Source organism: Cottoperca gobio, chromosome 17, assembly GCF_900634415.1.
Source record: "Cottoperca gobio chromosome 17, fCotGob3.1, whole genome shotgun sequence".
NCBI classification, from domain to species: Eukaryota; Metazoa; Chordata; class Actinopteri; order Perciformes; family Bovichtidae; genus Cottoperca; species Cottoperca gobio.
The window spans coordinates 15,098,833-15,126,620 of record NC_041371.1 but is presented as its reverse complement, the minus strand read 5'-3'; the positions used below and the strand labels follow the sequence as shown (position 1 = coordinate 15,126,620).

Sequence of the window (27,788 nt, the reverse complement as noted above, 5' to 3'; positions counted from 1 at the left end):
AAGTACTTGAGATGAATTTCCTTTAATGTTCATTTGGCCCACTAAAAGGAAACTTCAACCTTTTTCTTTCCGAAAACTATGTCTCGATGGGCAATTGTTTAATTTTTGCATAGGCAAAGTGTTCACAAGTTTGTTGGCAGATCACAGACATAGGCAGATGATGAAACTATTAAATCTAAAAGGTACAGCAGTTGCACGAAGTTTGGAGACTCACAAGAGACACCTATTTTAAAATGGTTGAAATTGAAGCAGCTTAGATATCTTGACTTTTATTCCATAGTATAGGTCAAGCTTCAAAAACACAGGATCCCATATATGTTCAGCCCAATCTGAGGTAACTGATGAAATCATCAGGGTTTTTATTTTTTATTATGGGATTGTAGAAAGCTCCCTCCAGAGCTACAGATGACATGAACTGTTTTCACAGGCTAAGTATATGATGTGATGAGTAAACTGTTTAAGTAAACAAGTAAACTGTTTACTTGTGATGAGTAAACTGGTAAACTGCTCCTTTAACTTGAAGCCTGTTTGCCCTGATTAACAAGATGTTCATGCTGTCCCACTCAGCTATGTTTGTTGATGCAACAAGGCTGTATGCCACTGCCCACGTTTTGATATCCTGTTTACATCATCTGACGAAGACAGTGGTCACATCAATCCTAGTTTTAGGCTTCAGACGTCCCTCCAAGACCAGCAGGTAAAGTCACAGGTCCATTTTCTTCCTCCAATCTTCTTGGATAGAGCCACCAGCCTGTTATGGAGGGACTGTGAGGGGACATTGAGGGGAATGGTATAGGCTCCTCTTTTAGCCAGTTGGTGAAAAGGTTGGTTCCATCCATTCAAACATTAATTAAAAAGTTCAGTATTCACTCTCCACCTGGAAACCCAAACACTGAGCTAACCAGTGAAAGAGACGCACACATATTGGTGGACGCATAGTTTTCTATTGATGTACCATATACCGGTAGTTTGTCTCTATCTTCATGTATATCTCCGCACCATAAGGTGGATGAATATATACATGTGCACATAAATTCTCTGGGTAGCAATCGGAAATGTGAGTGTCTGGCATGACACGGGAGCATGGGTGCACTCTGCGCTCAGATGCTAATGTATGTGTGAGTCAGTACATGCAGGTGTTCCAGGCACATCCTTCTGTCTTCTGCCCTTCTTCACAGTTTGCATGTCCCATGCCAGCCTTTTCACCTGTGCTCCTCCTCCTCCTCCTCCTCTTAGAGGGCCTGCTCTGTGCTGGAGGCGGAGATGTCCAGGAGTCTCCAGGCTGCGCTGGGGTTCAGCTCCTCCTGGTCACGACACAACGCCCAAACATACATCATCCTCATCACCTTCTCCTGTTGAGGGAGGAGGAGAGCAGAGGGTGAGTCCCGGAGGGACAGTATGGGGAGGGTGGAGGGCTTCTCTAGACTTAATGGAATGTTTTGAAGTGGGGCTGTATGAGGTACTTATCCATAGTTAGTGCATCTACAGCAGATGGATAAGTACTTCATACAACCCCACTTCAAAACATCCAAACTATCCCTTTAAGTTCAAATTTCAGAACTAGAGCCATGAACCACCATAACTCATTTAACGTCTTTCAGGATGTATCATGCAACATCCTGGACAGATTAGATGCAATATGTTAAAATATTCAGATACTTTTTCTTTTACTGTATAAGTTACATTAAGTTACATTTAGTTAAACAAGCCTGAGTCCGATTGTTACATCAAACCTGGGAAATTCAAAGTAATAAAGACAGATGCGAATGGGACCCATGTTATGGAGTGCTGATCTAACATCTGCTATTTGAGTTGTTTACTTCCTTGAAATAACTCATTGATATCAGATTCACAACTCTGGTAATTAGGAGTTTACTGACCGGATCTCCTTCCACAAGGTCTCCTTTGGGGCTGCGGATCACCATGACGACCTGAGCCTGGAAGGTGATGATGAGCACTGGGCCCTGGTCCATCATCTTACCCATCGCTAGCTACAACACAGGGAGAGACAATGAGCAACCTAATTAAATGAGAACACACTTAACAAGCAGGGATGGCTCAACACCAATCAGATACGGATGCACTTTGCTTAAACCAGCCATCCAACAAACATCATGCTCAAACTGTGAAACAAATATTCTACTCCCCTAAAGGAAGAAATGCATAGCCCATAACATGACTCAGTTATGCAATACTGCTGCTTCTCTTTAATTAAAACGTTCACACATAGAACTTCTGGCAGCATTTTGTATTCGTCATTCACAATGAAATTTATAGTGCTAAAGTATTAACCTGAGTATTTAAAATAACAAAGGAGATTCATACATTCCAGAGTAAAAAACTGGATATAACTTAACACTCGATGTAGCCTATACATCAATGACAGTTGTTGGCAGACAGTTCGGGATCATGGATCGTATCAGAACAATGATTGATGTCTGCTTATGTGCATGTAAGTGAAGTGGATGTTAAACAGGTAAATATATAAAGAAGGAAAAGTGAAGATAATTACTGATCGTTCTTTAGACATTGGAGATCACAGTAAAGTGTGTGATGGCTGGTGTAAAAGCACTTACATCGATGTTATCAATGTCCAGGATTTTGGACTGGAAGAGCAGCCCCAGCGCTCTCGCCTGCTGGATGGGGTGAGCCAGCTGACTGTACGTCTGAGGACAGGTACAGGAAAACACATTTGGCATGAAAATGAAGCTTCGCACAAACCTATACGGAAACTAAAGGGGACGGACCTACATAGTAGTTCCCCGTTTGTGAGGGTTTCTATTTCTGAAAAGGTCATTGTGCCTATTTGCAAATACAAACATCGACAGAAGACGCGGAAAGGGTCTGAAGTAAATATATTACAAGATATAGCACAATATAAAGCGACGCTGCTGAGGTCGCACTGAAATACAAAAAACATTTCACCTTCCATGCTGTATTATTTATTTGGATTTGGAGTATTATTTGGAGTTTAATTGAATGCAAAATGTAGAAGGTAGCAGCGTTTAACTTACAGCTTCATAGCACCAGTCTTTTAACACATCCAGCTCTCCACGGATCATAGCCTGCAGAAAGGACAACGGCACTGTGTCAACGATGATTGTTTACATCAGAAGGGCATTTCACAAAGCGAGCTGAGCCACTAAACCAAACTTACTTTGTTCCATTCATTCCATTTCCCAACATTTAGTGCAATTACATAACCGTAGACCACTTTCAATCTGATGTGGCTGCCAATTTCCAGCCTTAAATTATTAGCTAGTAATGTATATATTCTTTCAATATTCTAAATATATAATTCAGATAACGTCTTTTGCTGCTCAGCTTGATTAGAAATGGTTTTGAGATCTGACAACTCCAGCCTGACCTGACTAACTCTAAAACTAATTCCTTTATCTAATCTGATCTAAACTGGAATAAAATGTCACATTTAATGAAGTAAGACCTCCATCAGTAAGTCTTTTCTTAGCATCCTTAGTGAAATACCCTCAGGTATTCAGCAAATAGAGTGTGAGACTGAATAAAGCAGCTAGAGTCAAGGACAAACCGAGAGAGTATAAGAGTCTATTTACCTCCAGTATGTTCGGGATGATGTCTTTCTCACACTGTTTAAGGAAAAGGTCTTTATCAAAGGTGGGGTCAGCCTTCACAATCTGCGTCAGGACCTCGGACATTTCTGTCTTAGAGAAAAGACCGCCTGGAAAACAAACGGCCTCAACATCAACAGCAGCAATAACAAACAGATCAGTCGATACTATAGATGGGATGTTAACAAACGTAGGTTTATATCTTATGTCTTTTCCTATACCCACGTTTATCTATAAAACAGGCTGTGGCCACAACATGGTACGACTATTTGATTGTCCATTACTCAGTTCGTAGACACAGAGACTGAGTGAAAGCCGAGATGGTGTAAGTACATCACAACGTGACTCATGCAGCTGCAAACAACACCCTTCTCAACACTGGACAACATCTTTTCTTTAACTGCAGGATTTATTAAGTTAATTAATAGTTATTATGGTTGAAATGGGCATACATGTTAATGTCTGCTTGATTGTTGAAAGGGCCAAAGTCTTGTCACATAATGTTTTCATGACATGAGCGTTCAAGTTTTGTTGAGGAAAAACATTTTCATTCAAACTGTATGCAGATCAGTTTATCAGATAATAATGGAGCATTACCGAGGAAGCCAGTGACTGTGTCCGTCACAGCTCTGGATGCTCTGACGAGGGCATTGTCACTTTCATCATATTTCATCTTCATATCAAAGAATCCTGCAGGAAACACAAATACAACACTGGGGGTGAGGATAATAAAACATATATACAATCGTTTCATAAAGCAATCTACTGTCGAGAATCTGGTGCCACCTGCTGCCATTAATGGAAATGACACATGTGCATACTGTAAGTAAGAGGTGTCCAAACTGTTTTCACTGAGGGCCACATACAGAAAGATATACGAAGGGCTGGGCCACTCACTCGAGGTGAGGTGTATTGCCTTAAAAGAAATCTATCAAATGTAGGAAGATTATGCTTGATAATTGAATATGCTCAAGGAGGGGGGTGGGCAGCCTCATCACAGCCTCCATCACATCTTTCTATTAATGAGGTTTCATTTAATTTGTTACAATAAGGGTTTGCAGCTCATTCTCAAAACAGGAGCCTCAGATTGCTTCTTAGCCAGGATGGTGATCCCCTTCACAGCCCTGTATAAAGGGGGGGGGGGGGTATCTCAAGCTTGTTACACAAATAAGTTATTGGGCTTGTTAACACATCAACTAACGTTAGTTAGAAAATGTTATCAACTTTAATTGAATGAATTTATTGAAAAATATGTGTAATATATGTTTTAACTCTCCTATAATGGGAACAGCGTTGCACTCAGTGGGAGCAGTGATGCTGCACTTTGGACTGAAGGATGCTGCAGGTCAGGAGTAAGGTTGGTGGTTGAGATACGAAGGACATCACAGAGATGCTGTCGCTCATTTTGGTTCTCAACCTGCTTTTGTTCAGAGTTAACAGAAAATGTTTGCTCAGATGTTGAGCCGAACACACTCATCATTCTGTGTGTGTGGCGTCTCATCAGAGGAAACTTTTCCAAGCTCCGGTAGAAGTCGGGGAGGGAGAGAAGCTGATGTTGATTCTTCAGGGAATTATCGTATATAATTATTATATATAAGTTCTAGTTGCAGACTCTTAAACTCATTCTGCATTCATCAGGAACAGCTCGATTTATTTCTCAATGATAGAACAATCTTGGAAGCGCTGACTGAATGCTGTCATGAGACGTGATCACAGACACATATTTGCCCTTGTTATCAGAAAGCTTGGCCTTTGGAAAAGCACATTTGATTTCGGACAGCGTGGGGAAGTCCGCAACATTGACGTTGCGTAATTGTGTCTCAAAGAGACGGAGCTTCACACAGAATGCTTTCATGTGCGCAGTAGGTTCTTGTTCAGTGTTGAGATGACCAGTAAGATCAACTAAACAGGTCTGCCCAACATGGAGGCTCACTCAGCTCATGAAGAGGTCGCTCCTTCTCTTTAAAAAACAGATCGATTTCTGATCTCAGGGAATAAACCCGCTGCAGCACGGAGCCATGACTCAGCCAGCGCACATCAGAACGGTGGAGTGCGTCCCCGTATTCAGCATCGACATCAGACAGGAACGCTTGAAATTCTCTGTGGTAAAGTCCTCGTGCTCGAATTATGTTGTGCCCTTTAGACTCCTAAGACCAAGCAGCTCTTCCGTAACGCAAAAGTTATCGTCAACTCCCCGCAAAAACAAATTAACAGCTGTGCGGCCGTCTGTCGCATCTGTGCTCTCATCACATGCAATCAGTACAAATCTAAAGCACAAGCTTTATCTGACACTTGATGTTTTAAGTTAGCTGACAAGTCAAAACTGTGTTTCTGTGCTAGAACAAAGACGTACAATACATTCAAGCACAAGTTTCTATCTGGGCCATATTCCATTATACTTTTAGAATTAGCTGCGGGCCAATTAAAAATGGACCGCGGGCCAACTGCCGTAGTTTGGACACCCCTGATGTAAGTGATTAATTATATAACACAGTATGTGAGATAATAAGTCCACAGGATTTCCTTACTGTTAAAAACTACGTTATTGTCCTTGAAGTCATTCCACTGCTGGTACCACTTTGAATCCTTGTGGAGAACGACACCAATAGCCTCTCTGCATCACAGAATACAAGCAAAATCCCCTCCATCATTAGAGAGTTTTAAAACAAGTGTGGTTATACATTAATAGGGAACAGACACTGTCCAGGTGAAGATATACTCTGACAGAAGAGGAGGTGAGAGGGGAAACAGGTTTCACTCACTCATTGGCCTCGAACACTCTGGAGTCGTTGTCGGCTCCTTGGGAGGAGAAATCGCTTCTCTTCCTTAGCTGCGAGGGAGCTCTGTAAGTTCCGTCATCCCCAACATCTATCTCCTTCTTCATGGTCTCCACACCCTGCACAGATCACACACAGTCATATTATAACTATTGTATCAGTACGTTTATTTATACCGAACCGTTCAGTGCAGGACTTTTGGTTCAGTACACCATCTAAGCTGAATAACTGCAGTCTAGGTCTTGTGTGGAGCCTAAACACGAAAGTATGTTTCACCCAAATGCTTTGCTGGCGTGACAACGGTCGACGGTTTGACCTACAAGACCCTCTGACATCCGCTATTTGACATCATTGTGGTTTCTCAGTATATTTCTCTGTAAATATCTACATTAAACATGCTCATTTATATGAAACAGCCTCAGACAAATATTGACAGAATTTTAGCAACAACTAACTGGAGTGAAAGTACAGAACACATAAGCAACTTGTTTTCGCAGAGCAGAGACCTCCATCAAGGCCAAATGCCCCATCTCGCATTGTTACAGCGTTCACCCCGTGACTCAGATCTGCTTAACGGGTTCTTCCTTGACACATGCTGCACCCTTTAACCAAGCTTCATGAAAATCGGGCCAGTTGTTTTTACATTATCCTACCGACAAACAGACAAACATAACTTCCTTGGCGAATATGTTTCATTCACACATTAACCTTTGCAAATGTCAATATATAAAGAATGATCTCCCATAAACCACTGCTTAGCTTTAACATTTCATGATCAAAAGATTATATATTGTGACTCAAAATCACAGCATGTATCCAACACTGAATGTTGAGAAACGCTGTCATTTTGATTTATGGATATTATTTCTTCTCTTCTGACCTGTGAGATGGCCCTGAATGCGCCGGTTCTGCCCAGTTTTTCTCCTCCTTTGGAGACGGACTCAGCAGAGTGCATGGCTGTCTTGGCAGCCTCCTCCACACTTTCCTTGATCTTCTTCCCGATGTCAGAACGACTCACTTCCTCAAGACCCTATGGCCAGAATGGCAATACGTGAATACACAAACAACCACATAAGGACAGACACAATTATAGTTAAATATATGGTATGTGACCTTTTCCAGAAACCAAGAAGACCTAACTTTATTTTCCCATTTGAAGCCCTGTATTTTCTGACACCCACAGCATATTTTATGGGTAAACCAGAGAAAAGACACCTTACCTCCTTTACCGTCTCTGACAGAGAACCAAAGGTCTTCTTAAACACCTCTGAAGTCTTCACTGTCTCAGACTCTATAGATTTCTATTGAATAAAAAAAAATGTTAGCATGTTACAAAATAAATAAATAATGTAAAGCAAATCCTTGTTCATGCAGATCAATTACAAAACAAAATCAATCATTATTATAAGAGATTAAATAAAATCACAGAGGCTACGAACTGAATAGTGTTCTTACATATTTCCTGCGGGCTTGTTGGAGAGCATCCGACTCCTCAAGCCGCTTGGCCTCTTCTCTGAACTTCTTTATGTTGTCTTTCATCTCCTGATTCTTACCAAATTCCTGACGCAGGTTATCCACAAACTCTCCCAGGAAACCTTTACGTCCTGACGCATATCGCACCTAATGAGATAAACAGAAAATAGGACTTTAGTTAGATAGACATACGTTTAGATAGAGTGAACAGATCATTCACATATACCAGAGTCCCCTGCACTATTTGGTATGAACGAACAAAGCTGACAGATAAGTAAACACAACTTCCTAACTTAAATTAATTCTTTAAAGTTACACAAACTAGTGATAATTTTCTTTGATATAATTAACAATGAGTATGTGTCTTTTAAAGGTAAATGGGAGTAGTCAGTGTGCACCTGCACAGTTGCAGCTGGACTCCTATGTAACGTGTAGGCATCTCCTCTCCACACTGAAGACACCAGAGGCCGGGAGCAGAGGGCCAAGGCACGTCTGCCAACCAGCTGCAAGGGAGAGAAAGGCACTGTGAGTAACAAACAACTCTGCCAACACTGCAGTGGATGGAGAATAAGTGACAGGTGGTTAATGCGATACCACGGAGTCATTCCCCGATGAGTAAAGATATAAAATAGGAGAATTGCTATTTGTTTTGGTTGTTTGCAGAGCAGTAATTTGCATATCGCCATGTTACACATAAAACACGTAACAGACGGTTGACTATTAAAAGAAAAACCAAAATAAAGTGTGTTGGTAAGGTATGGTCCCCACAAGCCTCTAGAACAGCTGTGCCCTTTGAAAGTCACTTGTTTTCTTTCATTTGCCACCCGTCTGTACTTGCAGGGGTAGTTATGAGTGGTAACATTTCTTTGACTGTTATTCAATGTGTGCCAGTGTTAAACTTGACACACAATTCTGTGACACAAAAAGTAATTTCACATATATTGTCAGTGCTGTTTTTATGATACTGTATTATGATGAGTGTTACCTAAGTCTTACATTTTGATAGATGGGACAGCAAAATTGTACACCTAACAAGACCGTGTTTGGTGGACCAGTTGGTCTTTTTCAAGTTGTTGTTGTACCTCTAGTGTCACACAGTTACCTAACATGTAAGACTTTAACTAAATACTATAGGGACACCATGTTTATTAAGTACGAGATTAACTATGATAAAACCATTTGCGCTGACAAGATAGCTGAAATTCCCAGCCAGGTCACAGAATATGACGAGTCACAGAATTTGGAGTAACGGTATAAACGTTAGTTACTTAATTAAACAAGAGATTATACCACCATTACTAACGCCTGTTTATAACTGAAACGACGCGTCAGTACCTGGCTACATGTATGCGTCTAAACGGCTCTCTTTTTAACTACATTTTACCGGTCTTAAGCCCATATACACAGACATCTTTCCACCAACAAACCTTAAACAATAAGTTAATTGTTAGACGATGATAGGTGAACAAGAACATCGAGAACCCGCAGTCCGTCTGATGCAACAAGGCCTTTTCTATCGGACATCTCGCGCTATTGCTGCATAAATAACACCCTACGGAATCCCCAGCATAGAACCGGACGTGAGAAAAACTAAATGAAAGCCGTTTATGTTTAATCACTTCAACAAATTATTCACAGGAGACTTAAGAGCTGTAATGAAGGACATGAATGGTTGTCTAACCTCGTAGCACCGACACACGGAGGCTGCCATCTTGATCTTGAAATGCGCGGAGGTGCACGTGCATCCTTGCTGCAGCATCTGACCTCCCGCCCGGCCAATAGGAGCAGAGCTGGCGGACTGGGGGCGGGGCCAGCGGTCAGCATGACTTTAAAGGGGAAACTCACCTTAAAAAGAAAATTCATTGCGTTGTCTTTTTATAACAATACAATGCCACAAACTCAACTGTGTCCAAGGGTGTAACTTTGGTTTGAGAAGTGGGGGGGGGGGGGGGGGGAGATTAAGAAAAGATTAAGTCGGCCATAATGATACATTCTGCCTGAAAGAATAGTACTAAAATATGTATAAGAAAAAGCTGTCTTAGAATTATTTTATAAAGTCAAAAATGTTCACAATGTTTTGTGTGTGATTCAAATAAAAATAATGTGAGACTTTGTTTTTTTTCTTCTTTTATTTATGGTCAAATAAATATTGATGCAAAACTAAGGCTGATAAGCTGGAGCCACATCTAAATTCAACTTTTTATTCAAACTGTATTCCCTTCTTATCATGTACACTTCTTCCTCTCATTGTCAACAAATCAAAATGACCTGACTACAGTACATACTGTACCTGCTGCAACTTATGTGCAGCAGGTACAGTATGTTCTAAGCAATCAATTGCAATCAATTAAATAATTAATCATATTGAGCCATTGGTGTCTACTTTCCATTCAGTAAATTAGCTCAAGATAATCATATGTTCTGTCTACACCTGTTGATGTTCGGCTAATGCCGGATTTGCTAGCTTGATGTTACCGGCAGTTACTCACCGAGTTGCTGAAGTGCCTCCTAATATTTCTTGTCAGCAATGTATGACAAGCAGACTGGCTGCTAGTTTAATGTTTGACTCACACACCAATGGCTCACTACAATCATAACGCGATTGCTTTCATATCAGATGATAGATGATTAGATCAGATGAGGTGGAGCTGCCTCAAGACATGGAGGGTGAGGCACATAAGTTGCAACAGGTATGTCATGTGCTGTGTGTGCAGGTGATTTTGCTTTGTTGACAATGAGAGGAAGAAGTGTACATGATAACAAGGGAATACAGTTTGAATAAAAAAAAAGTTGAAATAAAGAATTTAAAATAAATAAGGCTACACTAATAATGATACAACCAACGTGATTTAGATGTGGCTCCATCTTATCAGCATTGTTTTGCTTGTGTATTTTGTATCAATAGTTATATGACCATAAATAAAAGAAGAAGAAAAAACAAAGTAAATATCACATTATTTTTATTTGAATTACACACAAAACATTAATTGTGAACATTTTTGACTTTATAAAATGATTCTCTCCAGTCTTGGCTATCGGCCCCTGTATTAAACAGTTCAGAAAGTAAGACAGCTTTTTCTTATACATATTTTAGTACTATTCTTTCTGGCAGAATGTATCATTATGGCCAACTTCATTTTTTCTTGGATTTTTTATCACCATAGTCCCTAAATGTTTGTAGAAATGCAGGAAATGGGATTCAAATCGAGAACATTTTTCTGGCGGAGGACCCCCAGACCCCGTTTTGTGTCCCCCCCCCTCTCCCCCCACTTCTCAAATCAAAGTTACACCCTTGATCCTGAGCTAATTTACTGAATCAACCAACTCACGTCTCCTTTCTTTCTTTTCACCTAAGCCATTAGCGTAATCTGCTGCTGCTGTTGGTGTTTCATGTTTGTTGTGTGCCACAACCTGTTTACCTGCTCATCATCATTCACTGAGCTATTTCTTGAATGTGCACGCGACCCGTCCACAGAGGCAGGTGTGTCCTGCTCCTCCGTGGCGATGGCGGCTTGCGGTTAAAAAATATTAATAAACAAATCTGAAAGTGGGGGGGACACATACTGGATTTTGAAAATGTCCCCCTTGTCCCCAGTGGAAATTACGCCTATGACTGTGTCCCTAAACAGAAAATAAGTACATTTAAGATTATTCCATCACTGGTGACCGACTCAATGGGCTCTTATAATTTAAAATGGGCTTCATTTGAAAGCTCAGTTATGAATCAGAAAATGTCCCAATATATCACAATAAACCACAAGTGGTGCATATGGAGTTACTCACTATTACAAGGTCTCATACTCTTGTTACAAAAGCACAGAGGAGGCTTGCTCCAGGATTGTCACTACAGTATCATAAAAAACATTTCATATGTTATCGTCTTTTTAGTTTTTCATTTTATTAAGATACTGTTTGTAATTTAAATTAGAAAAGACAAGTTTGCCCTGAAATATAATTTATATAATTTAAAATAGATGTAGCATTTGTTCATGTTCTTATGCACAGCAGTCTGACTCTCATCCAAAATTCAACTACAGTGAACATATAGTCACCAGTTACTTTTTTAAAGTATCTTTTTAATTGTCATCTTCATAATACAATAGCCTATTTATGGTGCAGGCTCAATGATTACTTCAAACATAAAAATAGCAAACACTGACATAAAACTGACAATGCCAAAAGTACAAAACCCATACACTTCGTAGGACTTGCAAGCTTTATCTATCTATGTATATGTTCCCTTTCAGCTTAAATGCATCTTGCTCAATGATTTGAGTTTAACTTCTTCTTGAATTCAGTCTCTGGCATAGTACAAACTATCTCCACCACGACACCATTTTCCATGTGTCTACTGTTAACCTCTAAAATATGGTTTCTTAAAGTAATTCAGTGGGTTGAGACTCACTGTTGGACTTATTTGTTTATTACAGCCTTATATGTTATAATAAATAAATGTTATTATCATTATTAGGCTATTGTGTTCCTTCAACAACTATTTTACAAACACCACACACTGTCAACCACTCAATGCTTTAGCAACACCAACAAGTTACTTAAATGATGTGGTCTGATGCATTCAATGTTTTCATTCAGAGTGGACGTCTGTCTGTCTGCAGCTTGATGTTATCTGCTGGCATGCCAGTCAAGAGCGCCCCCCCGAGGGAGGTATTTGAAGTGCAGCGACTCCTCCCCTCCCGCTGCAGAGTTAGGAGCTCTCCCTTTCCGCGGCAGGCTCGCATTGACAGCCAACACTGGCGCAGAGTCTCAGTGCAAACCTTTACCATATTTTCCTGGCATATAACGATAATTCATACCCATACTTTTCACTCATCCCCTTCCGGAGACAAGCGTTGGAGCGGCCTCGTCTAGAATGGGGAACCGAGACGATGAATACGATTTCTTGTTCAAAGGTAAAGAAAAAAAAGAAAAGATGACTGCATTCCCCCTTTACACAGGCTCACACCGACAGAGCTATGCTTTAGAAATGACTATAAATCTCTTATTGTTTCATTACCGCTGACCAGACATGCATTTTCTAAAGAAACAGACTAATGTTTTCTCAGAAACTGCCCGGATGATAGTCGGTTGGTGTTGAATGCTGTCATTGTAACATTATAACGCCTGCAGCTATATTTATAGGTGTGGGATGCAACACCCTATCCGTGCTCAGCCTTTGTATTAAACTTTTATCAACTCATAGAGCAGGATTGGTCGTTTGAGTGAACAGTTTCCTGCTTTATTGAATGCTATTTGATGTTTTATTCCACCCCATGAGGTTGATTAAAGGCCTTTTAGCCTCTACCTCTGATCAATAAGCTTCATCCTCACATCAGCCTGCTCCTAATGACTCTGAAAATGCTGCAACTCTTAACTTTGTGTATCAGTGTTATTTTGATAGGCCTGATCAGTCGGATCAGGTTGAAGCGATCCCAGACTCAGGTCCATGTTTATCTTCAGAGCTCAGTTGGATCCAGAATGACTTCCTTTGATCGTGATATCAGCTCCTGTGGCACATTAACATCCTGGGCCTGTGTAAGCCAAAGGGCCATTTAGATGTAACAAAGTATCCTCTGTGGGATGAATGGGGCATCTGCCGGAGGCGAGGGCTCTCTCCCTCTCTCTCTCTGTCTCTCTCTGCCCGAGCCATCGTCTGTGTACCCGGCCGAAACAGGAAGGGACAGGCGGGCTGAAACTGTCGATTCAGGTTTTGATGAAGCCTGTTATCAGCTTCCTGCAGCCCCGACCAGCGCGATGCCGACAGGGACAAAGTTCGTCTGTATTTCCTTTTGTCGAGGGAGAGAGAAAAGAAAAAGGCTCCACCTCTGCTGCCGTGAACAGAAGCCCAGGTCCATGTGATTGATCAATCACTTTCTCTGACAACACTGCTTGAGACAATGATGAAAAAGAGGGCCTGATAATAATCAATCCATATAGTCTACCGTGGATGCTAAACTATAGTTACACTCATAGCTAGTTCTCCTCAGTGGCTTTCAGATGTTTTCAATATAAAAGTCCAATAATTATACTCACAGTGTTGGTGTCATATTCTTTGTGTTGATATTTCTCTTGAATCTGCAGGAGTAGAAAGAAAGTTTTCAATGAGGAACACAGAAGTGTTAAGGCTGTGATATCAGCCGTCCATTTGCTGAGTATCAGCTCCCTCCGGGTGTTTTGGGCTGGTTGATCTCTTGATTTCAAGCGTAGAGTCTGTACTAAGGATGCAGGGTGAACAGCAAAACCCACATTTATTCATTTGAGCATACCCCTCTTCAATGATCTAACTTTAATTTAACTTTTTGTGGCTCTGCAGAGAACCATCAGCAGCTAAAGCACCTACTTATCCTTCTGGCACTTCAAGGCTTTAATTCTTGTTTGGGTTGTTTGATTTATGAACTAAATAATCGTACCTCTTTATGATCTTAGGTGGTTGGCTATTAACGGACACACTGCTCTGCCCTCTAGCTCTACACAGTGAAACCTTGAACAGGCTCGATATGCAGAACACTTCAACTAAAAGAAAAGTTGTTTATGTGTTTAATTATCAGTCAAGCAAAACCTAAGAGGAAGGATGTGCAGCGTCATCCATACAGTTCATTGTAGCATTTTGTTTAAAACACTACACATGAATTATCAAACAATTCATCACACATTTTGTCTATTAAACACTTTAATAAACTATACAGCCTGCGTGCCATGATGATGCCTAATCGCAACATCGAATCATAAAACTCACTAGTCTGAATACGGTGGTAAAGTTTCATGAGTTTCTGCGCATTCTTAAGGCGTCAAATATGTGTTTAAAATGTTCAAATGACGCCTGCCATCCAAAATGGATGGCTTCTTGTTTAAAAAAAAAAAACTTTCAGAGATACGATCTTTAGTATGAATCCTATAATCGCACCAAATCTCGTGAACATCAAAGCAACTTTATCCCAACCATGGCGTGACTTAGGGGGCGCTAGAGAGCCCGTTGGCCACACCCAAACATAGTCCCTGCAGAAAGTCCCAATTTTCGCCACTCTGTGCAAATATTTGTGAGTTTCTGAGCGCACTAAGCGGCTCCAAAACACGTTCGAAGAGAAGCAAAATAACCAAAACAATACTGCAGGTTTCTTGGCACTGACATGGTGCACTGGACTTTCGTGCTGCAGCACTAATAATAATAAAATATATTACAAATCAAATTCATTACATAAACTTTTAGTTTTCACAGTTTTAGAGTTTGACCAGTATTTTTGTGTGACCAGGTAGAATTTGATGAAGGACATAAAGAAAGCTAAGTTGGGTATATTTCGCACATTTTCTGGTATACAATAAGATTTATAACATATAACGACAACCAAACCAAAAAATAAATGATTCAGTTGAGGCTCTAATTTACCAGCAAAATAATAATAATCTCTACACAAACAAAAGGTTTCTTCGCACTTTCAGTGCCAGGGACATCCTGGCCCTGAAAAGACGCTATTGAGTTGCAACACTAAGGTTCTGTATCGACTCAAACCTCGTGTTTTGTAATTTGTTACACTCCTACTTTACAGTAGAAGTCTGTGTTTTTCATATCCTATAAATCACACGTGCACACACACACACACACACACACACACACACACACACACACACACACACACACACACACACACACACACACACACATACACCATCACGAAGCCCCTGGGTTCTGTTGTAACCAGAGTTTAGAGGCACTGCTTTATGCACTGTCAACATTTCTTGGAGGATCTATTAATTATATGCTCCCTATTGCTCACATCCCACGTACAGTAGACTAACACTGTCTCATCTTTTCCCTCCCTCCTTCTCTTTCCCTCCACAGTTGTGTTAATTGGGGACTCGGGCGTAGGGAAGAGCAACCTGCTCTCCCGATTCACACGAAATGAGTTCAACCTAGAGAGCAAGAGCACCATCGGGGTGGAGTTCGCCACGCGCAGCATTCAGGTGGACGGCAAGACGATAAAGGCTCAGATCTGGGATACAGCAGGGCAGGAGCGCTACAGAGCCATCACCTCGGCGTGAGTCCATGTCTGTGAGCTGCAGATAGTCCTGCCTCAGTGTGGGGAAATACTTCAGCAGTGCAGTCACAAGGGACACTTAATGCTTCAGACTTTATCACCTAAAATGAGGCTGATTTTTGGATATGTTCCACAACATTTACTTAAAGAGGAAGATGGCACTTTTGATCAAAGATTAACATGGGTACAGCTCAACAAGACTCGAGCTAGTGGGTTTAATCTTAATCTTGAGTTAGACACAGAACTCTAGGCAGCAATCTCAATACCCTAGATACATAAGTGCATCTGATAAATGTCAAAAATGTTAAGAAAACTTTCACTTTAGCCTTTCTATCTCACAGAATATAATTTAAAAACCTTAAAAGAAGTAGAATGTGAGTCCATTTCAAGGGAACGTCTCTATAGTGGCTGAATAACAATCTAGTTGGTAACATGATCAAATCAATCGACAGTGTTAAACAAAGTAGACAGATTCCAGATGACACTACTGTATATTCTGGATTTGTCATCCTGATACAGATACTACAGAGGAGCGGTGGGAGCACTCTTAGTGTATGACATCGCCAAACACCTGACCTATGAGAATGTGGAGCGCTGGCTGAAGGAGCTGAGGGACCACGCCGACAACAACATCGTCATCATGCTGGTTGGCAACAAGAGCGACCTGCGCCACCTCAGGGCCGTGCCCACAGACGAGGCCCGGGCCTTCGCAGGTAACTTACAAAAAGACACAGGAAAGACTTAATATTGGAGTGTGAGGAGAGATTATAGATCTATTGGATCTTTGTCTTCTCTCTAATAAATGATGATACGAGTACATCATAGACTCCTTAACTGCAATTGTGTTGTTTTCTGACGGTTGCAAGAAAAGAATAAGTACAAAACTTAACAATACTTGATTTTAATATGAGCTTCTTCCGCTGTTTATTGAATGTTTTCTTTCTTCTCCATCAGAGAAAAACAACCTGTCATTCATAGAAACTTCAGCCTTGGACTCAACAAACGTTGAAGAAGCCTTCAAGAATATCCTTACAGGTATGTTTGTGAACTGAGGTGGGATACTGTTGATATTGTACTTGAACGATAAGAAAGTACTTTTAAAATGTCAACTTAACTTCCCTACACCAATCATTCTCAATCCCTGGTCTGATAACATACTATTCTTATGTCATTCTAAACTAAAACTGAGTTTAAGATTAACCTTACAAGCTTTAAGATGTGTTCAGGCACTAAACACAATCTTAAAGTCTGTTTTAATAAAAGTAGCTGCTGATATTGACAGAGAGAAATTATTTGCTGCTGTAAATATAATTTCTGGTCACTAAGCTCTTGAACTATACCCGTGTAACACTTCACTGTCACTGTCGGTGTAGGCTACACCCAGAACAACACAACTCTTTTGAGGGGAAGTGGCTGATCTGTTTCTATTCCATCTTTTTCAAAAACAGAAATCTACCGCATCGTCTCGCAGAAACAGATTGCTGAGCGGTCTGCCCATGACGAGTCCCCAGGGAACAACGTGGTGGACATCAGCGTGCCACCCACCACGGACGGCCAGAGGGGGGGCAAACTGCAGTGCTGTCAGAACCTGTAACCCATGGCAACCGTCCCTCCACACCTGGGTCGATTATTAGTTGAAATCCACAGTGTTGGTATGCTTCCATCCGCCTGCGGTGCAATATTGTCCGAATCCGCACTTTTTTTTTTTAGATCAGTGGAGTCAGTTCCTTTATGCCACAAATGATCAATTCCAGAAAGAAGTGTTTGAATTGATTTCAAATTGTAATCCGACCCAGGTATAATCTGCTACATCCCAGTGCAAAAACAGGACTGATGGTGCTGCCAGTTACCCATGATAGTGTAGCAGAACAGCTCTGCCTGAGATCTTGTTGTAAGCCTTGACATCTCCCTGGTAGACGGTTATTGCCACATGTTGGAGGCCATGGCTCTGAATCGTGCCTGTTTCAGTCGTACCAGCAGTCCTGTTTTTGGGCTTTCCTCCTCCTCCTCCTCCTCCTCCTCCTCCTCCTCCTCCTCGTTCAGTCATCATCTCAAAAGTGGTTGTTACTCTGCTGATGCTTATTTCATTTTGTGTAAAATATATTCTTTTTTTGTTGTTTTGATTTTGATAGCTTGTCCGCTCACATACATTATATTAATGCCATGAAATTAAATTTTACAATATTATGTTGTTGTGTCCTCTTTTATTTATGCCTCTGCGCCGGCAGCAGCTGTTGCTGGAGGCATAATGTTTTCAGGTTGTCCGTCCGTATCATTCTCATGAACGCTATATCTCAGAATTACCTAGAAGTATATTTCTTAAAATTTGGCAAAAGATTTACTGATAATATTTTGGTGGTCAAAGGTCAAGGTCACTGTGACCTCACAAAACCATTTTTTGTCCATAACTCAAGAATTCATTCGCTAATTACGACAATTTCTCTTATAGTATAAAATAATTAAGTGATGACATTTTGGACAGACCAGGCTGTAATTATAGTTTTAGCCACAAATACACACACAACACACTGTACCTGCTCAGTGATGCTGGACCTTGTAACGCCTACTGATATTTATTTATTATAATATACCATGGCCATGGTCAAACCGTACACCCCAGCGCGTTCACTTCACTCAGCATCGACCAATCGGCTCGCCACTCCCTCACTACGAGTGGGACCCAGATTCCCCTCAAACAAAACCCGCCTGTTTGCTATCCTGGCTCCAAAATGGTGGAACGACCTCCCCATTGATGTCAGGACAGCAGACAATCTTCACACCTTCCGTCGCAGACTGAAAACTCACCTGTTTCGACTGCACCTCGGCGAATGAAGAGAAAAAATAAAAATAAAACTGTTCTTTGTATGTTGCACTTATATTAGTTTGGCTTATTTATAGCTAATAGTTGAATTTGTAATTACTGTTTCTGTATGTTGCACTTATGTTGCACTTCAAACTGGTTTATTTGAAGACAGTGTTCACTTATACGATTGTACCTATTTGAAGCTATTGTACTTACAAGATTCTTGCTGTTCGGAGTTGTACCCTCATGATTGTTTACACTTTTTGTACGTCGCTTTGGTCAAAACCATCAGCTAAATGAACTGTAATGTAATACCATTACATTATTAATGCATTAATGCATAAGCAGCATTCTACTGTTGTTTCTGGTCAAGGTGGAGCTAGTTTGATCAACTTTATACACAAATCATTATATCTCATTATACCCACACAATAACTTGATGGAGTTGAGATGATTAATGGGGTATGAAATAAAAGGAACGTTGTGCTACACACATCTTTACTCATTGAGCAGAATCTTTAGCCCTTTCTGTAAAATATAGGATTTTTAAAATCTCTTTAGGCATCAAATAGTTAATTTAATGAGACCATCTGAACATCTAAAAAGGGGAGACCACTCTTTGGTGGAGCAGATAACAACTTTTCTTCTTAAATGTGACATTGGCCCCCAACCAGACACTGCTTTTTTGTCAGCTATTGCAGGTCAAAAATGATGGGAAGCTGCAATGTATGGATGTATTAGCAATGTAAACCAGTTTTTATCTAAAATCTTAATCTGAAAAGTAACTATTGTTGTCAAATAAGTGGTCGACTTTCCTTCTTAAATGTATCACAGTAGAAGTATAACATAGACTGAAATTGTACTTTAGTACTGCACTTGGGTAAATGTTCACAGTATACACTGACTGTCCTTCAAAGAATGAGTTAAAGGTCGCCCAGCACAAACAACTTAAATGGGAAAACATTGAGAGCATTATGAAATCACAGGGCACGATCCCTACAGCGATTTATCATTAGATATATTTCCAAAGATATACATAAACAACCAATAAACAAGTGACATTTCACATTGATTTAGTCCAGGAGTCCCTCGTGTTTTATTGCACAATAACCCAACTTTTCCGGGGATGCAGCAGGAAGACTACAATGACACACAATACTTTGTATAGCATATGCTGCATACATTGACGTCTCAAAACACATTTCTCTTTTGCAGCTTTACTGAATACAAGCCTGCTCTGGTACATCTCTGTGTTTCCATATCCGACAAAAGTCTGTAGTCTCACTATTCTGAAGATATCTGTATCTCTTCTATTTAAACTGCATCTCTTGTGATGTACGACATAACTTCTGGTCTTTGCTAGGCAGCTCAATTAATGAATGGTGCATTTACAAGTGGAGCAGGGCCGTTTGCTAATGCACTTTTATGACATTAGCAGAGACATTTAGAATGTAAACACTTTTCTGCTCCTTCAATACCATTTACTTATACATCACTGCACTGCAGTATAACGGCTGCGGTTATCCCACATACCACAATCTTCACCGACCCTGTGACAAGTGTGATAAATATATGGTGCCTTAGCTGTTGTCTAAACAGGAAAATAATTAGATTTTCACCGTTCATACAGCAATGATAAAGCTTTACCAGGAAACTTCAGAGGGGTTCAGATAGTAGACAACAACGTTGGTATGAGCGACTGTCGCCCTCTACTTGTTGACAAAGAATATTCACAGGTAGACTTTGTCAATCATGTTTTTAGGTTATTATCCTCTGCCGGGCTATTGGCTGCCCCATTGTTCAAAAAACAGCTAAATACATTGTGAAGGGGCATGGGGGAATTATAGGTAGTGAATATGCTTCATATTATACTGTAGTAGCATGCTGAATCAGTTATATCCTGCTACATTAGCTCGTGTCTTAGTATTTCATAAGTTTGTGTAACGGACATACAGTTGGGCAGGTTAGTCCATTATCCACGTCTTCAGTCGTTCCCATCCCAACACTGGCTGTCCGGTGACAACTCCGCGTTTCAACATCGTCTCTGACTCCGGAATGAGTTCTTCCCAGAACCACTTTTGTGGCTTTTGCGGCCACCGTAGTAGTTTACATCAAGTGCTTCAATAAAAGAAAACAGGTGGAGAATGTTTCTCTCCCCTTTTAGAATGGTCCTTATGAAGTGCAAAAGTTTATTAATACGATTAATTTTGTTTTTTTAGAAAGCGCTTCAGTGGGCGTTATTTTAAATATTCCTCTTGCCAGCGCTCTGCACTCATACGATGGTCTCATCAGTCATTTTCTTGGTCGACTTGGTCGGCACAGAACGTTGGGTGGTGTGCGCCCCTTTCATGTCAGGCATGAGCAGGCGCACTTTCTGATTGGTCCTCCTCCACTCCGAGTACAACTGACAGTGATACCGAAATGACACCTGAGGTTGAAATGGAAGGAGAGGGGGCAAGACAGGCAGTGACAGAGGAGGGAAGACAAACATTAATTAAACTGACACCAAGTTATTTGAGACAGAATAGTACGTCTGCAGCACAGGAACAATCTGCTGACTGAAGCTGCAATTGCTACACCAGCTGTACGCAAAACGGGCTAATCGTTCACAGTTGGAAATTTGTAATGATTCTTTTACTGAAGATTAGAGGTTTGGGTTTCTGAAGAAAGTTTCCAAATTACAATACAGTATATGATTAAGGAAATGTGCAGAGTATGAGACGGCTTATTCTTACTCTTCTCAATGAGTATGCATGTGTGTGCCTGCATGAGCTATCTGGCCAACTTTCAAACAAATGAGTGCTCTGTGCCAGAGATTATCAAGTTGCACATGCCCTCAAATCTCAATATGTTTCGACTTTGTGCAAGTGCTATTCAAGGTCATATTGGGACCAGAAAACAGCAGAATATAGATCTGGTAGATCTGTTGGTGTGCTTGTCTTTGTATTGTGTCTGTGTGCGTTCACATTTGTTCTTCCAAATCCATGTGGGACACCACGAAAAATAAATACTAGAACTAGCTTGTGTGTGTAACGATGCCAGAGATGAAAAACAGTCAACAGTTACAATTAGTTACCAGTGTCCAGAGGATGTAGATGGTGAAGAGGGCGATAGTGAGGGCGATGAGGCCAACAGCCTCCAATCTGCTCTTCAGTTGCAGATGGTCCTGGGCTCCCCTCAGACACAGCCAGCCAGAGATGGCTGCCAGCGGTGTGATGAGCAGGAAGCAGGCCATGTCGCACAGCAGCGTGCGCTTCTCACTGCGAGGGCCTGGGTCCTTCAGCCACTGAGCAAGAACAAAATGAAGAGTGAATTTGGTTTCTACAGCTTTCTACAGTGTCAGCTAGATGTTAATGTTGATTCATCTCAGACTATTACAACAAATTAAAAAAAAAAGTGTGAGTTTTACTGTATAACTAATATAAATGCATTGATTGAGCTCGTATTACAAGGTCTGGCAACCATCTTATCATTATGAGCAATTCATCTCATATCCTGATGATTCACACATGCCATACATGGCTTAACATCAATCTTACAGACACTTACAAAACCTTGTACTTAAAATCTGAGGACAAGGCCAAATACATAATAGTCTCCTTGGTTTAAACAATGTAGTCTTGCTCATTTCCACCTCTTTGTGTACAAACAAAGAGGGAATAAAAGGAAAGTACATGCATGTATCCATGCAGTAAAAACCATCTAACCTGTGTGAGTGGTTGTGGTCGTCGTTCAATAGTGAATTCTGTGTGACAGAGTTCACAGTAGCTGGTGTTGGAGGAGGACAGCCACTTCTCCAAGCAGCTCTTGTGCACTTTACCCAGCGTACCAGTGCAGTCGCAGGGTGAGAGCAGTGTCTCCCCTCCAGCTCCCTCATGACAAATCCGACACATGCCCACATCACTGTGGAGCAAAGTAAAGAATGTGATGATTAACCAAAATAAAGTGTAATTATAGTATATTCATTAAGAGTGAGTTCTCCCCTCTCTTACCTCTGCAAGCTCACCGCTTTTACAACGGTAGGAGAGTGGGCGGCCATCTTTAGCTGTAACTTTGGCAATGTATTGGGCCTGTGCGGTAGAATCAGACTCCTCCGAATCCTTGGAGGCATCAGATTCTGCGTTCCCGGAGTAATCACAAAGGGAGCCAGGTAGGTGGCAGCACCCTGACGAAGACATGGCTCAGCTGAGGGTGATGGTGACGAAGATGATAGTGAGGGCGACTTCAAAAGAAGGTCTGATCCAAACGTCCTGCTCCTCTCCTCTCCTTCTCTGTCCACCTACAAAGCAAATGCCTGGTGGATTATGAACATGATTATGAAGTGAGAAAGTAAGGGAGACTTGAAATGACAACATAAGTGTAACATGAGGACATCCTTGCAAGCCTCTCATCAGATTCTAAATAAGTCTCGGCGGTGCCATGTATGAGTGGGAGCAGAGCAAGATCCAGCTCTAGCTCTCAAAAAAAGGGTTCACTGGAAATTGCAAGACATACAACCTTCTAAACACCCCAAGGCAAGACAGGAAATCCTCAAAACTCCCTATTTAACAATTGGGTCCATCAGTACAATGGCATGCTGTGAAGGCCCAGTTAGGCTTGATCCCCACAAAAAAACTGTTAAAAATAAAGATGTCAATTTTTCTAAAACTGCCATATACGTCCTGGTGCAAGGAAAGGAAAAAACAGATATAGATATTTCACATTGGAGTGATGGTGGAGCCATACACATGTGTTTATGTTTTATTAATGTCATTTCATGTTAAAAATATTCTTATTCAATAGAAGTCATTATAATGTTTCAGTATATGGCTTCGCCAAACTGCGTTGGCAAGCAAATACAGAATGCAGCACACTGCTGTGCAGAGCAAATAATACACACAGGTGTTCAGGTGGTCGTATGTACCATGGAATAACGGTGTAGCCCTACCAGCCCTGCTGCCTGCCCTCCAGACTGACACTGTACACTATATACTCTTCAAAAAATAAACATTATAATAAAATGTAAGTATGGAAGCACATTCGTGTATCTAAAGCCCCGGACGATAAAGCAAAAAAAATAACTCAGGCAATGCCATTGCGATTTAATGCATTGTTTTTAAATAGGGTAGTTTAGGCATGTTATCATCATACTGAAGCCCAGGAAAATAAAACCTCGAACTGCCAGACTGCGTGAACACTGTTAATCTACACGGTCTACTTTTAATCGATGATTAACCGTTAACATTTTACAGCTAATTTTGGCCGACATGTACATGATTAATAGTGTCTTTACTGTACAACGCCAACAAACGCACAATTCATCTCAATCCAAGAAAACCAAGAAAACCATGTAACGTTAAAGTAGTTGAACAGCTGTCAACCGATGAGCTGATACATTACGTTGGTATATAAACACGTTGGTAAACAAGGTGAAAAACAAATGCTAGCGTAAATGTACTCACCCGACGGCCTTCCCGTTTCTCGCTCGGCCTTGGCCTGCGTTAACCAGACACCAGCTAGCTGAGCTAACTGGACAACCCTAGCTACAAACTATGACATTGACATCTAACCGAAAGCTGATGATATGAGGGGACACAAAAGACGACCACATGCACTGTATCCTCTCCATGGCTTGTAGCATATCTCCCTTGGTTGCTTTTGTTCGAAAATGTGAAAAGAAATGAATGGTTCAGCCAGGATTACTAGACACGGCTAACGTTGCTAACAGGCTAGCAACGGGCAAGCCTACCCCAGCAGCATCCCTCAGCTGTGCACTGGTCATGTGACTCAATGCTGCCTTCAAAGCCATTAGTGATGCTGTAAAAACAAACGCTATACACACATATCAAAGTGTGAAATACAACTAGTAACGCTAAACTACGCTTGTAGGAACTACCGATAATGTTCTATTATGCATAGCGTAACTTAAAAAAAGTACCTCTTCATTGAGTTTTTAGTACTAACGTTTTGATGTGACAACACAAATGCCGCTTCCCACTGTTGCAATAGTCGTTTACGAGGAGCACTGAACGCGGTGCATGGTACACCAACAACCTGATTTGATATACTGTGGTTTATGATGTTTGAATCTCTTTTCCTGACAATATTGACTATAGAATTGGTATGCGATGTCAGGCTACCATTATCCTCCTTTGAGAAAACATCTGTAGTAAGATAAATCAATAAATACCGCTAGGTGGCAGCGTTTAGTCAGAGTGGATTATTTACTTACACTCAGTAGACATTAGTATAATGTATATATATATATATATATATATATATATATATATATATATATATATATATATATATATATATATATATACACACACACACACATACAAATACACACACACATACAAATATATATTCAATTGTTGTATGTATCAGCATGTCAGCTGAGATGATGGTTTGATAAAGGGCTACAAAACTGCCATTGTCGCATGTGCAAGGTATTTCTTTTAATACCCAGTCGTTCCAAAGATGTATGCTACATTGCTGATACTTTTTTTGTTTTACTACATTACCCTCTCTAACCATGGTTTTAGTTTAATATGTTAATTTGGGGCTATGGGGACCATGCAGCAGCATTGGGCTTCATAAAGGAGCAATTCAAAGTGCTTTACAAAAACATTCAAAGCATTAAGACATAGTGCAAAAGAAACACATCATAAAATGACATTATATACAATTTAAAACAGTCATTAAATATCCAAGAGAATATAAATAAAAACTGCAGTGATGTGATCCCCTTTCTTGGTGTTAGAGAGGACTCGAGCAGAAGCGTTCTGAATCAGCTGCAGCTGTCTAATAAATCTTTTAGTGAGAACTGTCGAGACACCATTACAGTAATCGAGTCTACTGAAGATAAATGCATTGACAAGTTTTTCAGATTTTTAATTATTCCCTCTTGGCTGCAAAAACAATTTTACCTTAGTTTTATCTTTGTTTAATTGAAGAAGATGTTGACACATCCAATTATTGATTTGTTCAATGCACTTAGTCAGTGCTTGTTTTGGACCATAAAAATGGTGAAATGGTTATGTAAATTTGTGTGTGCATAGTTATTTTGTTGTTTGGCATAATCTGCGCCTGTGGAAGCATGTAGATGTTAAAGAGAAGAAGCCCCAGAATGGAGCCTCGAGCAACTCTGCATGTCACATTTGTCCGCTTAGATGTGTAATTACTTATAGAAACAAAGTTCGTAGTAGTCCCTGTCCTTTAAGTAGGATTTAAACCAGTTTAGTACTGGGCCAGAGAGTCCCACCCAGTTTTGAAGTTGGTCTAGTAATATGTTGTAGTCTACCGTGTCGAATGCAGTACTGAGATCTAACTATGCAAGCAATACAAACAAAGCCCGCCTGTTTGCTATCCTGGCTCCAAAATGGGGGAACGACCTCCCCATTGATGTCAGGTCAGCAGACAGTCTTCACACCTTCTGTCGCAGACTGAAAACTCATCTGTTTCGACTGCACCTCGGCGAATGAAGAGAAAAAATAAAAATAAAACTGTTCTTTGTATGTTGTACTTACATTGGTTTGGCTTATTTGATTCTTGCTGTTCGGAGTTGTATCCTCATGACTGTTTGCACTTATTGTAAATCACTTTGGACAAAAGCCCTCTCTGGGAACCATCACCTTATCGTGGAGGAGAGGTTTGTGTGTCCCTATGAACCTGAGAGCTGTGTTGTCTGGAGCCTAGTGCTTCTGGTAGGGTCTCCCAAGGCAAATTGGTCTCAGGCGAGGGGCCAGACTAAGAATGGTTCAAAACGACTTCATGAAAAAAAGGGAAAGGAAAGGAGAGACCCTGCCCGGAGGAAGCCCGGGGCCCCCGTCTCGAGCCAGGCCCAGAGGGAGGGCCCAACAGCGACAGCCTGGTGGCCGGGTTTGCCACTGGAGCCCGGTCGGGCACAGCCCGAAGAAGCTACGTGGTGCCTCCCATCCATCCATCCTGTGGGCCCACCACTCATGGGAAAAACCGCTGGGGTCGGGTGCGGTTTTACACGGGTGGCAGTGATGGTCAGGGACCTCGACGGACCGGACCCGGGCAGCAGAGGCTGGCTCTGGGGACGTGGAACGTCACCTCTCTGTGGGGGAAGGAGCCGGAACTAGTGCGGGAGGTGGAGCGCTACCAGTTGGATCTGGTGGGGCTTACATCTACGCACAGTCATGGCTCTGGAACCGTACTCCTGGAGTTGCCCAAGGTGTGAGGCGTCGGGCGGGTGTGGGGATACTCACAAGTCCCCGGCTGAGCGCTGCTACTTTGGAGTTCACCCCGGTAGACGAGAGGGTCGCCTCCCTACGCCTTCGGTTATGGGGGGGAAAACTCTGACTGTTGTTTGTGCCTATGCCCCAAACCGCAGTTTAGAGTATTCAGCCTTCTTGGAGACCCTGAACGGAGCCCTGCAGGGGGCTCCAGTAGGGGACTCCGTAGTCTTGCTGGGAGACTTCAACACACATGTGGGAAATGATGGAGACACCTGGAGAGGCGTGATTGGGAGGAACGGCCTCCCTGATCTAAACCCGAACGGTCGTTTGTTGTTGGACTTCTGTGCTAGTCATGGAATGGCCATAACAAACACCATGTTCGAACATAAGGATGCTCATAAGTGTACATGGTACCAGAGCACTCTAGGCCAAAGGTCAATGATCGATTTTGTAATCGTATCATCTGATCTGAGGCCGAATGTTTTGGACACTCGGGTGAAGAGAGGGTCGGAGCTGTCAACTGATCACCATCTGGTGGTAAGTTGGATCAAGGGGTGGGGGAAGACTCTGGACAGACCTGGTAAGCCCAAACGGGTAGTGCGGGTGAATTGGGAACATCTGGAGGAAGCCCCTGTCCTGGAGATCTTCAACTCACACCTTTGGCGGAGCTTTTCAGACATCCCTGTGGAGGTTGGCGGCATTGAACCTGAGTGGGCGATTTTCGAAACCTCTATTGCTGAAGCTGCGGTGATGAGCTGTGGTCTCAAGGTCTTAGGTGCCTCAAAGGGTGGTAACCCTCGAACACCGTGGTGGACCCCGGTGGTCAGGAAAGCCGTCCGACTGAAGGAGTCCTTCCGGGTTATGTTATCTGGGAGGACTCCGGAAACAGTTGCAGGGTACCGAAGGACTAGAAGGGCGGCAGCCTCTGCCGT

General features: G+C 41.6%; 3 protein-coding genes across 4 annotated transcripts; 1 reads left to right on the top strand and 2 right to left on the bottom strand.

Annotated features, from left to right (window-relative positions):
- Positions 1 to 9,639, bottom strand: LOC115022176 (mitochondrial import inner membrane translocase subunit TIM44-like). 2 transcript variants are annotated; one of them, XM_029453087.1, is made up of 13 exons: positions 9,519 to 9,639; positions 8,236 to 8,340; positions 7,820 to 7,984; positions 7,585 to 7,665; positions 7,245 to 7,394; positions 6,350 to 6,483; positions 6,116 to 6,201; positions 4,185 to 4,277; positions 3,573 to 3,697; positions 3,015 to 3,065; positions 2,577 to 2,666; positions 1,881 to 1,991; positions 1 to 1,352 (listed from the first exon to the last, which is right to left on the bottom strand). In XM_029453087.1, the coding sequence occupies exons 1-13, from the start codon at positions 9,594 to 9,596 to the stop codon at positions 1,233 to 1,235; spliced, it is 1,389 nt and encodes a 462-aa protein (XP_029308947.1). In that variant the 5' UTR covers positions 9,597 to 9,639; the 3' UTR covers positions 1 to 1,232. The 2 variants fall into 2 exon arrangements, with proteins under 2 accessions (XP_029308947.1, XP_029308948.1); XM_029453088.1 differs by lacking the exon at positions 9,519 to 9,639 and adding an exon at positions 9,265 to 9,498.
- Positions 9,640 to 12,546: 2,907 nt separating this feature from the next.
- LOC115022178 (ras-related protein Rab-11B) lies at positions 12,547 to 18,054 on the top strand. Its single transcript, XM_029453089.1, has 5 exons — positions 12,547 to 12,747; positions 15,672 to 15,867; positions 16,387 to 16,580; positions 16,822 to 16,902; positions 17,316 to 18,054. Exons 1-5 carry the CDS (start codon positions 12,708 to 12,710, stop codon positions 17,459 to 17,461), a joined length of 657 nt encoding a protein of 218 aa, XP_029308949.1. The 5' UTR covers positions 12,547 to 12,707; the 3' UTR covers positions 17,462 to 18,054.
- A 1,463-nt stretch (positions 18,055 to 19,517) lies between these two features.
- Positions 19,518 to 24,440, bottom strand: LOC115023032 (E3 ubiquitin-protein ligase MARCH2-like). Its single transcript, XM_029454172.1, is given in 6 exon segments — positions 19,518 to 21,098; positions 21,747 to 21,956; positions 22,378 to 22,573; positions 22,663 to 22,691; positions 22,693 to 22,949; positions 24,112 to 24,440. Coding segments are annotated over 5 exon segments (747 nt in total). The 5' UTR covers positions 22,849 to 22,949; positions 24,112 to 24,440; the 3' UTR covers positions 19,518 to 20,942.
- Positions 24,441 to 27,788: the final 3,348 nt, after the last annotated feature.

Bases quoted from the DNA above. Each gene is read 5' to 3' on its own strand.
- LOC115022178 (XM_029453089.1), top strand. From the start codon at position 12,708: ATGGGGAACCGAGACGATGAATACGATTTCTTGTTCAAAG. The intron at 12,748-15,671 runs GTAAAGAAAAAA...TTCCCTCCACAG, and splicing joins ATACGATTTCTTGTTCAAAG to TTGTGTTAATTGGGGACTCG. The intron at 16,903-17,315 runs GTATGTTTGTGA...TTTCAAAAACAG, and splicing joins CTTCAAGAATATCCTTACAG to AAATCTACCGCATCGTCTCG.
- LOC115022176 (XM_029453087.1), bottom strand. From the start codon at position 9,596: ATGCTGCAGCAAGGATGCACGTGCACCTCCGCGCATTTCAAGATCAAG. The intron at 6,484-7,244 runs GTCAGAAGAGAA...TGATCTGTGCAG, and splicing joins CATTCAGGGCCATCTCACAG to GGTGTGGAGACCATGAAGAA. The intron at 3,066-3,572 runs GTAAATAGACTC...TCCTTTCTGCAG, and splicing joins TCATCCCGAACATACTGGAG to GCTATGATCCGTGGAGAGCT.